The following is a 15,530-nucleotide window of genomic DNA, read 5'->3' as shown; positions in this document are numbered from 1 at the left end:
TATCTGCTGCAATGGATAATCGCTACTGGTGCTAAGCTCTGGATATTGCCAAGTGGAGGCCAATGAAGATGAATGGAAGTTTAAATTAAGAAGCACAAAAAACAGGCCAGGGTTAAAGTTGAATCAAAGTCATTGTTGGTTTATGGATGTATGGACTTTTCACAGATTCCTTCACAGCTATTGTATTTCTTCTGTTGTATACTGCTCACCATTTCTACTCGGGTGAGAAGGCACTTTCATTATTGTCACAGCTTTATGATTTGATGCTGTTTAAAGCTCTAAAGAACACCATGGAGTGACCATAGTAAAGGACAATTTCAGATTGTTTGTCATTTTGACAATCATTTCTATTGCTCATAATGACATTTATTCACCAAATTGATTGCTTAGATGTGTGGACAAGATCTAGTGTTATACCATTACAGTAGAGACCATGGGGCAAGCACAGCCTGTCAGGTAATCAGACAGGCTGAAAACAAAGAAGCGTAAACCTTTTTATACAACCAAAAGCAGTTATGAAAATGAAAGGCCATGTAAACCTTCATTCATTTTGTAGACTTTCCTGCCAGTTGAACTGAATTTTGCTGTTGTATAATAGAGCAGATAATTTAAAATTAAGATTTTTTTGGAACACTGTCCCTGATATCTCATATGGAAAAGCTATGTGAAGGGATTGTTTAGGTAAGGATTTTAACCTCCCAAACTGCCCACTTTATCTTCATGTTGAAGACACTTACTATAAAGCATCAATCTCACCTTTGTGTGGCTTGTTCAGGTATGTTTTTGAGTGTCTGCTCCACCTCATCCTGATGCTCCAGGCTGGAATGGGCTCATTACGTTCCCCTGAGGCTAATGACACACTGCATCTATGGTTGTTGAGAGATGCAGTTGCCCTACATGTTTTTTCTCTGCAATTAGCCAAAAGTCAGCAATGAGACCAGACTATATATTTCAGTTTTACAAAAAAAAAAAAAAAAGAATTCAAGAATGAAGACTTTAGTTTTGTAAGAATAACTTTCCCAACCTCCAAAAATGAGGGCTACTTCCCTAAGCTTTTCACTGGGTTGCATCCAGGCAGGACTGCCTCTCATACAGTGGATATTACAGGGACTAAATCTATCTATGACTGAACTGAATGATTATTTAGGGAGTGTGGGAGTAGTGTGATGGTTCTTCAAGTATTTTACATCATTTTATCCCAAAAGTATTTGAACAGGCTTCTGTTTTTCTTTCAGCATCCGTGTTTTGTACTTGTTTCTTTTTGTTGCATTTCTGCACAAAATAATGGTCTGAATTGTTCAGGCTCATTTTGTCCAGGCTTTTGAAACTGTTGTCATTTGGATGCATGCTATTTGTATTGTACAAATGAAACTGTCATCTTGCTGTGTTAGCTATCTTATTTAGGGCTCAAAGTAAATTCACTTCTCTCTGTGTAAGCTTAGTAAAACATGACAAACCTGGCAATTATCTTGTTTGGCGTTTATACCAGTTACAGGCAGCTGAAGAATTACCTGAATAACAACGTCAGTAAAGAGACAGCAGGCTTTCCAAGCATGAACAGTTGCTCATTATTGTATGACACCCATAAAACTGGTACTGTATCTTTCAAGTGTTTTTCCTGTAGTTCATTCTTGAGAAGATGAAAGATCCATGCAAATGTATTTTTCTCAAATCCAATAATGAATAAATTTGAATAAATTACGTGAAATAGCTTTAATGTGAACATAAGCTGAAACTCAGCCTTTCTTTAAGACCAAGGCTAGAGTTTGTCTGAAACTCAGCCTTTCTTTAAGACCAAGGCTAGAGTTTGTCTCTGGAGATTCAGAGCTCCAGGCCAGCCAGCTGGCTCCTGGTGACTTGATGGCTCTGATTATTTCAGGTTTAGGGACTGAGTCTGTCTCCCCAGTTAGATGTTTCTTTCCTAATGTACTCTCCTGGCATGTGCTGAAAGAGCTGTGTAAACACTTTAAAGCAGCAAAAGGAGTCACCTTCAGTTAGCATGCAGGAGACTATGGCTTTACTTGTTCACATCATCCTTGTGCTCCACCTTCCTTTGCCCACCCTCTTAGCCACGTAATCATGTTAATGGGCTGGGAAGGCTCTGCAATAGGGAAGGACAGGGGGTTCAGCGGAGGGAGAGGAAGGAAGGGGGGATTGGTGACGAGCTGAAGAGATGAATGAAGAGGTGGGGTAGAGTGTTTGAAAAAAGAAAGATGTCTTAAAGGAGACATTAGATCTTTATTAGGTATGTAGGGTAGAAATTATTGGTCAGTAAAGATGCGGTTTCGTCTAACTTAACTGCAAGTTACAGCAAAGCCCCTATTTAATGTCAGAAAAGGTGCCTTGTGAAATCCAGTTTATAGACTGCAAAAAGTGAGTATTTTCAGTATCAAGTAATTTGCAAATTATTTACATAATTGATGGTTTTCTCCATAAAACACATCAGTAAGATATAGTATTTAACTGAAGTCAGTGGCGTTAGTAAATGGGGGCATTGCTTTTTAATTTATAGCTATGAGAAGTGATTTTTATTTTAAAACTTGTCCTTTTGTAAAATACAGTCTTGATCAGTATACTATCATTTTCATGCCACAGACTACTATTATTTAAGCGGCGGTTTACATGAAGGTAAATACTGTCAATAATTAGTCTAATTTACTAACTTTTGCTCTCAAACAGGAGACCTCTCTAAATCACCTACAGCAGTGAGCTCAGCATTGTTTAGTGATTCAGCGGGGGCATTTTGTACTATTGGCTGGGTGACATTGGCTTGCAGTAGAGGTGGGTGCTGGGCAAACAGATGTCTACACCAGCCATGGGTAAACAAAAACCCATTCCTGGGCATAATGCTGCCCCAGGGAGATTTATTTCCTCCTCCTCTTGTATTTCCTCCCCATCATGTTGAAATTGTTTCCAATGCATCTTCCTGCTCTTCTGTTTTCTCTAATTACCAACACTGTCCCACCTTGTTAATATATCATGTCCTCATCCTTCTTTTTTCCACATTATTCAAGGGTTTATTTGCCTCCAAGGAAATGTAGTTTTTCACATTTTCAGAATATTATTATTTTTTATTTCTCTTGTTTTTAAGGAAACACTAGTAATTTAGTTTAGCTTTTAATCATTTCTGTTTTCCTGACTCATTTTAATTCACGATACCTTTAGCTCAGTTTGTGACTCAGCTTTATGTTCTTTGAATTTTGAATTCAGCAGAATTAATAACATTTCCATCAGCCTCAGCTCTACTTTGTGTTTAGTTGCACCCTGACAGGAAATATGCATCTAAACATATCATTCCAGTGGTTTTTTTATGCTGTCACAACACTTTTAACTTTTGCTTCACACTCTGAAACACAGTTTTCATCTTCATTCATATTCTAACTTTATTTTCATAGTTCATTCTTTTTCTCTCACCTCCCTTATACATTGTGCCCCCCCCGCTTCCTGTCCTTCCTTCCTTCAGTCCTTTCACTTAATTTCATAATACAGTCTACTAAAGCTGAGTCTTTTGCAACTGAAGATAGTCATAAGTGTTGCCCTACAACAACGACATGTTGCGTAAACTGTCATTGTCAAAGTCAGAATGTCTCACTAGTGCGCACTCATTTGGAATAATGTAGAAAATAAAAGTGGGTGACGGGGTGAAGGAGAGCCAAAGAGAACATGTGAACACAGTCTGGACAGACATTCACTCAGTGTAGACTCTTGACCTTTCTTAATGAAAATAAAAGAACGTTACCCTGTCTCCTACAAAATGTACTAAGAATTTTCTTTTTTGTGTAAAAATGATTGATTTCTCTATTGTGTTGCATTCTTATACTGAGCAGAGGTCATGGGCAGAATGGTGAGAGGGTTGGAGTTCATGGTTGTTTAGGTTTAGGCTATAGAAACACTTTATAGCAGTTTTAGTTCAGTGCCATAACTTATCCTTTGTTAATGCTGCAACACTAGATTGATTTATTGTATATGAGCAAGCTGTATCTTGTTTTAAGAGTATTAAATGTGTTTTTCTTTCATTTTCTATGTAACTGAGTTGGATGGTTTGATGGACTGATTGATGGATGTCAGTGTGCATGTTTACAGAACTGGAATTACATCATTGTAACTTCTATTTCATCGTGTGTGTTACTGAAAAGGAAACCATGCAGTCACTGTGAGCATGTTGTTTTCCTCACTGTGATGGAGAGCAGGGATCACCTGCTTACAGCGTGTGTTACTGAACAACTCGCATCTTATTATCTGCACTATTAACTATCTCCAGTGGCTCTGGAAAGTTGCAGGAGGAAACAAAAAGCTAAAGAAAAATGATGACATTTGTTGCTGTTATCATGTTGTGACTGTATCTTCTTAGATATAAGTTACTTTTTTGAAGATGCACCCATCAGCCAGAATAAACATGGTCTTTGGTATGTAGCAACCAGATGTACAGGCTCTAAACCTACAGTATGATTTAAACCTTTAAATCCACTTTTAGGGAAAAATCGTGGCTTTGGTTAAATATTGTAAATCTCTCATCTCAGGCTTCAAGATAGGTCATTCCCAACTATAAGATCATTAATCACACCTTTGTTGTCAGGAGGAGGTACCATAGGGAAAACAAATGAAATGTATAGACAGTTGCAAAAACTTTCAGTGTAATTATTGTTGAATAAAAAAAACATTAACGGTGCAACATTAGAAATTCTGTAGCACATATTTTCTAATGTAACAAGGTGGAAGAGGTTTAGCTAAAGCCAAGTCTGTCTTGCTTAACCAAGATTAAACTGAATGCAGTCTGTTGCACTCTGATGTCTTCCTGTTGGCAGTGATCCTAAAATGACATGGTTTTAGGTTACCAAAGGTTTGTCTGGCAAGAAATCCACTTGTCAGTCAGTGTGACTTTTGTTCTGCACTTTGAGCTAAACAATACAAAGCTCAAGATATAATTTTCAATACTTTGGCATATATCGATTGTTTAAACCCAGGACTCCTGGACTTGTGCCCATAGGAACAAATATAAGATTCTTTGGGTACAAGTAACAAAGGCACAGTGCTATTAGAAGAACAAAAACACTGAAACTTTAGTGCACTTATGAGATGAAGCTTAAAACATTGAAGCTATTATTAAAGTTCCATTTCATTAAAAACCACAATACCCTATTTTTGTGTATTGTGGCTTTTAATACTTTGTTGCCTTTATGTAACTTTTTTATTTTAAGACTAAGTGAATTACTAAGTGCGATGTTCGAAGGTCACTGGGGAAAATACTATTACCCTATTTTTGTGTGTTGTGGTTTTAATGCTTTGTTGCCTTTATGGAACTTTTTTATTTTAAGACTAAGTGTTCTTTCTGGCTTTTGACGCCTTACCTGACTCCAAGAGAGCTGCAGAAGAATTCCTCTATGCCTAGACTGTCTGTTTATGCATAAATGGCAAATAAAAATCTTGACTTGACTCATTACTATGCATAAAATACAAATACAACCATGTGTGAACATAATTTGAGATTAGATTTGAAACTGCTGACTTTGACACACAAAGGACTCGGCCTCACCACGTTGTTAAAATGCATCATACTGAGCAGACTGTCTACAACCCGAGAGCTGATTTGTGACTTTGGGATGCAAGCGTGTATCTTGAGTGCCAGACTTACGTGGGTGACTGTGCCACCTTCCGGCTATGACACAGAGGGCATTAATTACCTTGTCTTTGAGGGGACAATCTAATCTCTGGGACACATGGCACATAAACCTGAGCATCCCGGGAGGGATCCGCTGCAGCTCTTCTTCACAATTAAAGGCAGGACGGTTCTGAGGAAAGAAAGAGAGGCTGAGAAGGCACGTCTAGGACACATCATAAGGTCAAAAGCTTAGCAGTTAAGTGTCAAGTGGAGGAGCTGAGATGAAGTAATTTTATTTATTTATTTTCTTATGTTAAAGCACTTGCACATCTTATTTACCAGTTTGGGGCTATAAAGCCGTTTGTGAAAACCCCCCTATTCATGTAAATACAGCCACCAAAAACAGCTTTGCATCTTAGATCTAATTTTCTCTTTGCTTTGAACCTTTAGCAGTTCAGTTTATAATAGCAAATAATTTTATGTGAATTGAAAGGAGAACTCTACCAGTTGTACATTTTTAGTTACAGACAAGTATCATATAGACCATAAAAAGCTGAATTGTGTCATTGTTATATATGGATCATTTTGTGTTTGAGTGATTTACGATGAATAGAGTTTATTTTTAGTGAAAGCCTTCCACATCCTTCTTTCTTCTGTTGTCTCGCATTTCTTTCATTTTCTTTGATTAAAGATAATAGGCCACACCTCTAAACAAATATACCACACTGCTGAATCACTCTATAATACACTATAGAGCATAGTAATGCAGTCAGTGCAGAGAACTAATTAAACTGTTGATCTCTCTCTCTCTCTCTCTCTCCTGCAGGGAGAGCGTCAGGACTCGGATGTCGTTGAAGAAAGAAACGCCCAGGTGCAGCTGGAGAAGGCTAAGGTACTTTCTCACTCGCATCATGGTCTCACCTAATCCAACCCTCGCAGACTCTTTTTTTCCCAGAGAGGTTGCTGCCAAGGACATGATTACATCACAGACAGGAAACACAGACATCGGGACATCAGATTAGCAAGATTCTGCTATTTAAATGATGTGTTGTAGTCTTCATCTTTGCCATCACTTTGCTTTATTGCTTTTAGTAGAAAATAAAATAGTAGTTCAGATCACCAGAGGTGATACATAAGTTCATCCAGGATGAGTTTACTATATACTAACAAAAACTACAATCCAAAAGTAAGTCTTCTGTTTCTTCCCCAATAATCAGTAACAATATTCTGGGCACAATGTATAAAATAAGGAAAAAGAAAACAGGGTAAAACAAAATTGGAAAGAAAATCATGATAAGAGGGGGAGAGGTGTCAATTCCACTTCAAGATGATCACAGTGCTAGAGGCACCCAGGCCTCACATATCCATTTTGCATAGTTTACCATGGCAGGTAACAGTGGTGCGGTGATTGAAGGTTGAAATCTTGGTGCCTCCAGTCCACGTATCGAAGTGTCCTTGGGCAAGGCACTGAAACCCCCCCATTGCCCCCGATGGTTAGAGCCATTGGTTGAGTTGGCGCCGCAGATGGCTGCCTTGGTTCTGTACTGGAAACATATTCCTTGTGTGTGACATACTTGGCCAATAAAGATGTAGGAGATAGGGTTGTTTTTATTAGTATCAGTTTTAATACACAAAGACATCAAAATATCACAGCTGATGTCGAACTCTTCCTCTCTCTTTTACACAGCGATTACTGATGATGAATATTGAATTAAATCCTCCCCCCACAGATTTAATGTGCTCCCCGGGTGCTTTGTAATTAAGGGGGCCGACACACTTGGCCCGTTCCCTGCTGACCCCACAGCCACTTCTTTGGCCTCATCTTTTCAAAGTGGAATGATTAGCCGCATGATCGGCATGCCGCTGCCATTTGTCTCTGATAGGATTACAACACCAGCAGGCTTTCAGTCAGGAGGAAGCATATGGTGATACTGTGCAGCACAGAGGAAGATGCAATATGCTTTTTCACAGCAGACATTTTGACTTGCTATAGTAGGAAAAACACAGAGGTTACAAACCCTTTTGTTCATGTGTCCCACTAAGTGATGCAAGTGTGAAAGGTAATTAGTATGAACAAAACCAGGACCCTGAAACTGAGGCAACTAAATTGAATTCAGGTTGTGTGCTTATATGCAAGTTTGGAAAAATCTGGAAGCAACTGTATTGTCGAGTTGAGGCAGGTCGAATTATCTGTAGAACACATTCAAAACCAAATAAAACCAAGTATTTGAGAAATTTTAAAATGCATTTAAATTATTACAGTGCATTTAAATAAATCCAGAAAAAATGTAAAACAAGAAAACCTTTTAATATTTGTTTAAATTATGTCAAAGGCAGCACCATGTCTTTCAACAGGCTGAAACCCAATCCTGTTATGGTAGCTCGACACAACTGTGAGCGAGCAGAGAATAAACAGACCCAGGCGGCTGGCTTCGGTGCAAGTAGTGAATTTATTTACAGTGCTAACAGAGGTGAAATAACAATATACAAAAATGGATGGAATGAATATCACCGGGTGTTGACCAACAGTGGTAGAGGGGTTATTGTCCGTGGAGTGATGTAGGCTGGCTGCGAGGGTAGGAGTCACTCCTGGGCTGGTCAAGGTGGAGATCCGGTTGACTGAGGAGGTAACAGAGAGTTCAATGGATGAGGGGACTGTGCATCGACCTGTGAAAGTGGTTGGTGGAGCTGGGGATGCCAAGGTCCAGAGGAGAGATCCAGGTAAAACAAAGAGAACGCTAGGAATAAATAACATAGGTGGAAACAGGAGAAAAATAGAACAATACATAAATGCAAGGGAGGCTAACGACAGAGAAAGAACTAGCAAGGGAGTGATGGGAAAGCCGAGTATAAATAGGGAGTGACAAAGGAGGCGCAGCTGAAGAGTGTCAGAAAATCAGGACAGGTGTGTTAATCAAGAGAGTCAGTGAGAAGGAGCAGACTAGAGCGAGAAAGAGAGAAGAGAGGAAGGTGCAGCCGAGCAAACCTGACAAATCCATGTATCTCAGTCTCCTTTTGACAAGATTTGCCATGGTCTGACATCTGTCACAATGTGAATTTTGCACTGCATTATTCTCCACAGTTGGTTTATACATGGCTCATGATGCTGATGCATTATCTAGTTTAGTTACATAACCCTATATAAAGGAACAAGCGATTAGTTTATAAACTATATATACTCACATGATGGAATGATTCCAGAATATGTAGATACTAACACTGTGTGATCCTCACTACTTGAGCAGAGTGCAGCTCTTTCCTGTTAAATGCTAACAACAAAAATCATTAGATTGCATGGAAAGTCCACTCTAAATTATATAATTATGTTGGCATGAAAGGGTATAAAAACAGTATTTACAGCTTTGCACAAGCATGGAGCCCATGTATTGTATGTTCTAAATAACAATCCCATTTGTGTTTCAAAAGCACATTTGTTTAATGTGGTGCTAGAAATATTTCTGTGCCCTGTGTCCTCAGTATAAGCCTGTGGCATTCGCTGTGCGCTGCAACTTCTCTTACACTCCAGCAGACGATGACAATGTCCCTGTACCGGGACAGGCTGTCACCTTTGATGCCAGGGACTTCCTACACATCAAAGAGGTTTGAAACAAACACATACACACACACACACACACACATCACAGGTGGAGTTCCTACATAGACTTAGCTGATAAGGCTTGGGACTCTGAATTAAGGATTTGGATTAAAGTGCAGGTGGATACACACTAGAGCAGATAACAGTGACATAAAATGCAATAATGCTGGGACTGAATTGAATTAGTAACATTGTCAGAGTAAAACCTATTACCTTTATGCAGCAAGTCCCCTAATCCAAGACAATTGTTTCCAAGGGGAGACTAAAGAATGAAAGTAACCTTGAAGTTGACTTTGAAATATATGAAAATGTGACACATGCCAGGGAATTAAGCCTTACATTTATACTTTTTTAAACTTGTTCAGAAGTTTAACAATGATTGGTGGATCGGACGGCCGGTGAAGGAGGATGGTGTGGTGGGCTTCATCCCCAGTCCAGTCAATCTGGAAACCATTCTGATCAGAAGAGAAGTCCAGGCGAGGAAAGCTGCCAAGGCCTTAGCTAAGTAAGCATATCATGCTTCTTCTTCTCCTTGAATCAACACGGAAAGGCGTTACTGTATACACAAACCTACTATAGGGGGCTGGGGGGGATTTGCCAACTAAACTTTATATAGCTGTGTCTTAATATAAGTCAATATAAAATCATTAAGCACAAAATCTTTTATTACGTGGACATACTGTATAGTGCTGTATTTTCATTATGACTGAAGAATTGAAATTTAAGCTATTTGTTCATTGTCTTTAGTGGGGAAACGTGAGCTCACCCTGCACTTTTTTCTCATTTCAGCAAAGCAGCAGCTCAAGCAGCTCAAGATATGAACTCAAAGAAATACACTCCGCCATCACAAGGTCAGTTTGTACTAGGTCATGTAGAAAGACTTTCTGATGTCAGATTTAACCATTATTGAGTTAATTTTCGTATCCCCCTCTATAAATAGCTAATCAGCAAGTGAAAAAGAAACCGGTAAGTGACTGAATCTTTGTTCTGTTTACATTCTCTATCATCCCATTCCTTATCATTATAACATCATTCACATTGACTCTGTTTGACATATCACTTTTAGTGATATGTTAATTGCAGTGTGAACAGATAACATTTTGAGATATACTGTACCTAATACACTGAATTAATCCTGTGTTTTATTTATGTATTTATTGTGGTTCTAGGGGGAGCATGTGGCTATGTATGATGTAGTGCCTACAATGCGTCCTGTGGTTTTAATGGGACCATCACTGAAGGGCTTAGAGGTGATTCTACCTCATACACCCTAATCTTAGCTATTTGGAAGTTTCCTTTGACTTGTGAAGGGCCTAAGATGCTGTAGAGCCGAGACACCTAATCTAGTATTTCAAATAAATCTTGGTGTTTTGTGTTGAAGTCAAGAAACATTTAATTTAAACTCCATGTCTTCTGTGTAATTCCAGGTTACAGATATGATGCAAAAAGCACTATTTGACTTTTTAAAACATCGATTTGAAGGCAGGTAAGTTCTGATTTATTTCTTCATTGTCATATCTCTTACGTGGAAACAAAACAATAAAAAATCATGACTGTGTAATAATACTTGTTACTTTGGCTGTTTGTCAGGATTACTATTACACGGGTCACAGCAGACATCTCCCTGGCTAAACGATCCATCCTCAACAACCCTGGCAAAAAAGCCTTAATTGACCGATCCAACACCCGCTCCAATTTAGGTAGGTGGTTTTATCATCCTAACCTCCAGCCAATAACATGGCTTATCCTTGGCACCCCTTTAATCTGTTTGGAGAGCAGGAAGGTTGAAGTACACCACATCAGGAGAATTGTATCAGTCACTGCAAACAAAACTAAACTGATTTCTAAAATTTATCTATTTATTTATAGGCTTTGCTGCCGAGAGTTAGATAAGAAGATTCGTGTCACTGTTATGCATGTCCATAAATGACAAAATTACAACTAGCAATTGATTAGCTTAGCATTAAGATTGGAAACAAATAGCCTAACTTGATCAAAAGGTTAAAAAAGAGAAAAGAAATACAGCCTACCAACACCACCGAAGTTCAGTAATTACCATATTATATCTTTATTTAATCTAGGCTAACAGTATCCCCCTATTTCCAGTCTTTCTCCTAAGTAAAGCTAATCAAATACTGGCTGTGGCTTTAGATCTACTGTACAGTCAAAAGGCTGGCATCAATCTTCTCATCTAAAACTTATCAAGTAAGTGAATACCTTGAAATATCCCTCTAACAACACAACCGAATATATAGGCCGTAGAGCTGTGTGAGCGAAAATTGTATGGTAGTGAGTTTGCTGCGCATTTAATGGCCATTTGCTGATCTTACCACAGTTACATCACATGGTACTGTATGCTATTCTAAATTTCCCCCTTAAAATAAGAAATAATGTGTATCTAACAGAAGGGAGATAAAATTTACTTGGTTTTCTCTACTCTTGTCTTTCTCATTGCTCCCTGATCCCAGATGCTGCCGGTATGTATGATTGAGAGCACCGGTAGTCCATGTGTGTTTGAATGCTTCACACTCTCTTCCATTCTTCCTTTCACTTCATCACACTATCTGTACCAGCACACACTTTTGTAATATTGTAACAGGGCATTGACTTGCTTTCTTTATAGCAGTTTAAAATGAGACTGAACTTCAATCAAGATTATTTTAGTAGGTTGATAAATATGTCAGATGTAATTTGAGAGTTAAAGGACTTAAAGCCTCGGTGTCTTCTGTGCCCTGCTTTCCTGCTGCCCATCTAGTGGACAGTCTTTAAATTGCTACTTCCATGAGTGTAACACTTCCTGTGTCTCTTCATGAATTTGTTAAACAGGAACATAAAAATACACCACTTAATTAGGTAGTCTTATTGAGTAGGTAGTGTGTCTTTGTGTACAGTTTCTAATTTGTTTCCAGGGCCAATCTCCATTTGTCATGACAAAAATACTATTAAAGACTATGATATTCTAAAAATGTCCTTATAAATTGCCTGTGAGATATAGTGTCTGGTTTTAAATGTAAACAAGATAATTTACAATACACACACCATGGATTTTTTGGGAACATCATGCTTTTACTCTTTGCTTTTGCAGCCCAGATCCAGGGGGAGGTGGAGCGTATCTTTGAGCTTGCCCGCAGCCTGCAGCTGGTGGTTCTAGATGCAGATACAGTAAACCACCCTCTTCAGGTGTCTAAGACCTCCCTGGCTCCAATCCTGGTCTATGTTAAGATCTCCTCACCAAAAGTGAGCTTCCTCAGAGAGTTCTGTACAACTAGATAAAGTACATTTTCCTGAGTCACGCCTTCCTTTGGACTGACTGCTCATCACTTCTCTCAGAATTTTGTACACTAAATGATCAGAATCATGTAAAACGGCAACTATAACATTTTAAATTCTTTCTGGCTGTTTTCCCCCTCCCCCTCTTCACTCCTCTTCTGTAGGTGTTAACCAGACTGATAAAGACTAGAGGGAAGTCTCAGACAAAGCATCTTAATGTTCAGCTGGTGGCAGCAGACAAACTTGCCCAGTGTCCACCAGTGAGTAACATCTAGTAGCCACTGTGTGAAATTGGTGTAGTAGTTGCTAGTGTTATCATATCAAGTTATAATTATAGTTTTTTCAGTTGTTGTACAGAATGATACATGTTGCTTTATCTCTAGTTAAAGTTGTTAAACTTAGCAGAAAATGGACAAAGCTCTACTGACTTGGGTATAAAATGGAAATACTGTGCATGGCCTGCTGACTTTATGCAGTCCACATCTTTCACTGCTGACAGTGAGATCATGCCCTCACTATTTTTGTGTGAAAATACTGGGGGTGTTGTGGCTCAGAGGGAGTTTACACATGATGTTTATTTTGTTTAAGCTAATTTCTGTTTTTTAGACTATGTGTATTTTAATTTACTACTGTTAGGCCAACAAAAAATAAATCACTACAGTATTTAGACCTTCATGCCAGAAAATAACACTTATGGTAAATATAATTAAAAAGCCAACATAATCAATACATTATTAAAAATCCCAATAAGGTTTTGTTTTTACTCGTGACTAAGGCTCTGCATTTATGCATACTGTAGAGAAGAAGTGCTATAGACTTCAAATTCAGCATGATGCCAAATTTTACACTGAATGTTCATGTGGGTGTCCCTTTTTTGGGATGACATTATTTCCTTTCTCTGAATCTCATTGCAAGACTTACTCATGGACTGATTGTCAACGGAGTATTATATTTAAAGCTCACCAACACGTCTGCCACAGTTGGCATTTAATCCACTGCCTGAGTTACAGATTAATCTTTTCTGATGGTTTTTGACTGTTGTCCTTAATTTCTGTTTCCTGTAGGAAATGTTTGATGTCATCTTAGATGAGAACCAGCTAACAGATGCTTGTGAACACATTGCTGATTACCTGGAGTCTTACTGGAGAGCCACTCATCCACCAGAGATGGAGCCCACCAACGCACTGGTGGCCCAGCTGGCTGAGAATACACTGCCCACTAGTCCTTCAGCAATACCGGTACATGAAACACAATCACATATGGGAAGAACTAAGTACACTTTTGTCTCATCCCATCCCACTCATGTCATATGTACACAGAGTCTGTCACACAGAATGCTAATTGTGAACAGACAGACTTCACCAAGTGCTGCATCTGTATTGGTTTTCATGTATTTATCTAACATTTTCATTTCATTTCTCCCCATTGTATTCCACTGAAAAGTTGAGGAAATAAGATAAGCCTACCTCTGGTGAGCGGGATACGTAATTCTACTATAATCATTATTCCACTGCAGTAATAGACTTTGAGTAGTGCCTTCTTAGAAGATAGCTAGAAATTATGTATGTGTGTGTGTCTACGGTGTAAAAAAAACTGATAAATATGGGTATGGTTTCTTTTTATAAGCAATCCAAGAAGAAGAAACCTTAATATCACATAGAATCTCTAAAATGTCAAACTGATTGCAAAGGCATCAGTCACAGAGACTTATTTTTGTGCTCTTGACAAAACAGCCATAAACATGCAGTAATGGTGTGAGCTGTCTATTGTAACTGTAAAACTGACATTTCTAATCAGCCTTAATTATGAAAAGCCACCCACCATCTTAGATAAATCCGCTGCTCTAATTAAATCACTGTAGACGAATACTGAAGCTAATATTGCATTTTGTTTATGGCACAATTTTTTTTTCATGTTGATCTAACCATAAATCCCGAGTCACTCTAGTTTGTTCTCCTGCTTCCAGCGTTTGTACACACCTCAAAATTACACTAGTCTGAAAGTAAAACTTTACTCAAATTGTGATATCTGATCAAGAGTTCATATTATATAATATTTAATTAAGTTATATAATATTGTATTACATTAAATTAATTAAGTTATTTAATATTTTATTACATTAAATAATTAAGTGATAAAAATCAATCATCAATGAAAACTGGATCAGTTCATTAATAGTGCAAATAATAGTACAGTAGTTGCAGCGACTGTAAAACAGAGAGAAGCACAAGGCTCTAATGAATGGCCAAAGGTCCCATGATAAAAATGAGTATTATCATCAAAAATATTCAAATTGCATCTGGTAGTTTACGACTTGAGGACCTGCCTCCATAATAGCAGCTGTGTCCGTTTACAGTATGTTTGTGTGTATGCTTGGAAATACAGTTATGTAGGTGCCTAACTTTGAGGACATATCATTAGGATTACATTATGTTGCCTTTTTTGTCACAGGATGAGCAGAAAAACAAGAAGTCAGCAGCCCCAAAGAGGAAGGGTTCATGTGAGAACCACCTAGACCAGGAGCCTGCTTCAGCTCAGGCCCAGAAACAGAACACTGAGGAGGGCCAAAGAGATGAGAAAGAGCACCTCCTGAAGACTGAACCAAAGAGACCCCAGCACACCCACCACCATCACCACCGCCGCCGCCGGATGGAGCACCACAGCCACACCCAGCACAGCCAAACATCTGGTGGCATGAATGTACAGTCGAGCAATGACTTCAGCCAGAGGCTTCTCCATAGGCACCCGCCTGAGGACAGGGAGGAGGAGGTGGAAGATGTGGTGGAGGAAGGCAAGGACTATAACCACCGGGGCCATAACCACCACCATCATAACAGCAACCATCACCATCACCAGCGCCATCAACATCACCGTGGGAACAGCCAGCAACATGTCAGAGAAAACTATGAACAGCAGCACAGTGAGCGCAATCGGCAGCACAGGCATCACCAGCATATTCCACCACGGACACACCACACGGGCCACTATCCCATACACAATCATCACAACTACCATCAGTACCACGGCAGAGACAGGGACAGAGATAGGAATAGGGATAAGGACAGG

General features: G+C 38.9%; 2 protein-coding genes across 2 annotated transcripts in view; both read left to right on the top strand.

The window, feature by feature from the left end:
• Positions 1–9,163, top strand: part of stam (signal transducing adaptor molecule (SH3 domain and ITAM motif) 1) — a 37,559-nt gene extending 28,396 nt beyond the window's left edge. Inside the window, exons 15-16 of the mRNA XM_020591343.1 lie at positions 6,426–6,491; positions 9,077–9,163. Of these exons, the coding sequence (XP_020446999.1) occupies positions 6,426–6,454 (29 nt within the window). The 3' untranslated portion in view covers positions 6,455–6,491; positions 9,077–9,163. The remainder of the gene's footprint in view (positions 1–6,425; positions 6,492–9,076) is intronic.
• On the top strand, positions 8,294–15,527 carry cacnb2b (calcium channel, voltage-dependent, beta 2b; the record flags this gene model as incomplete). The annotated part of the gene is made up of 13 exons (XM_020591554.1): positions 8,294–8,320; positions 9,050–9,199; positions 9,560–9,699; positions 9,984–10,045; positions 10,135–10,160; positions 10,364–10,444; positions 10,622–10,680; positions 10,785–10,894; positions 11,663–11,671; positions 12,280–12,431; positions 12,629–12,724; positions 13,529–13,702; positions 14,916–15,527. Coding segments are annotated over exons 1-13 (1,698 nt in total), but the record flags the coding sequence as incomplete, so codon positions are not given.
• Between the last annotated feature and the right edge of the window lie 3 nt (positions 15,528–15,530).

Source organism: Monopterus albus, unplaced genomic scaffold (genome assembly GCF_001952655.1).
Source record: "Monopterus albus unplaced genomic scaffold, M_albus_1.0 scaffold14.1, whole genome shotgun sequence".
In the NCBI taxonomy this organism is placed as follows: Eukaryota; Metazoa; Chordata; class Actinopteri; order Synbranchiformes; family Synbranchidae; genus Monopterus; species Monopterus albus.
Note: the sequence above shows the minus strand (reverse complement) of the source record. Positions and strands in the feature narration are given on the sequence as shown.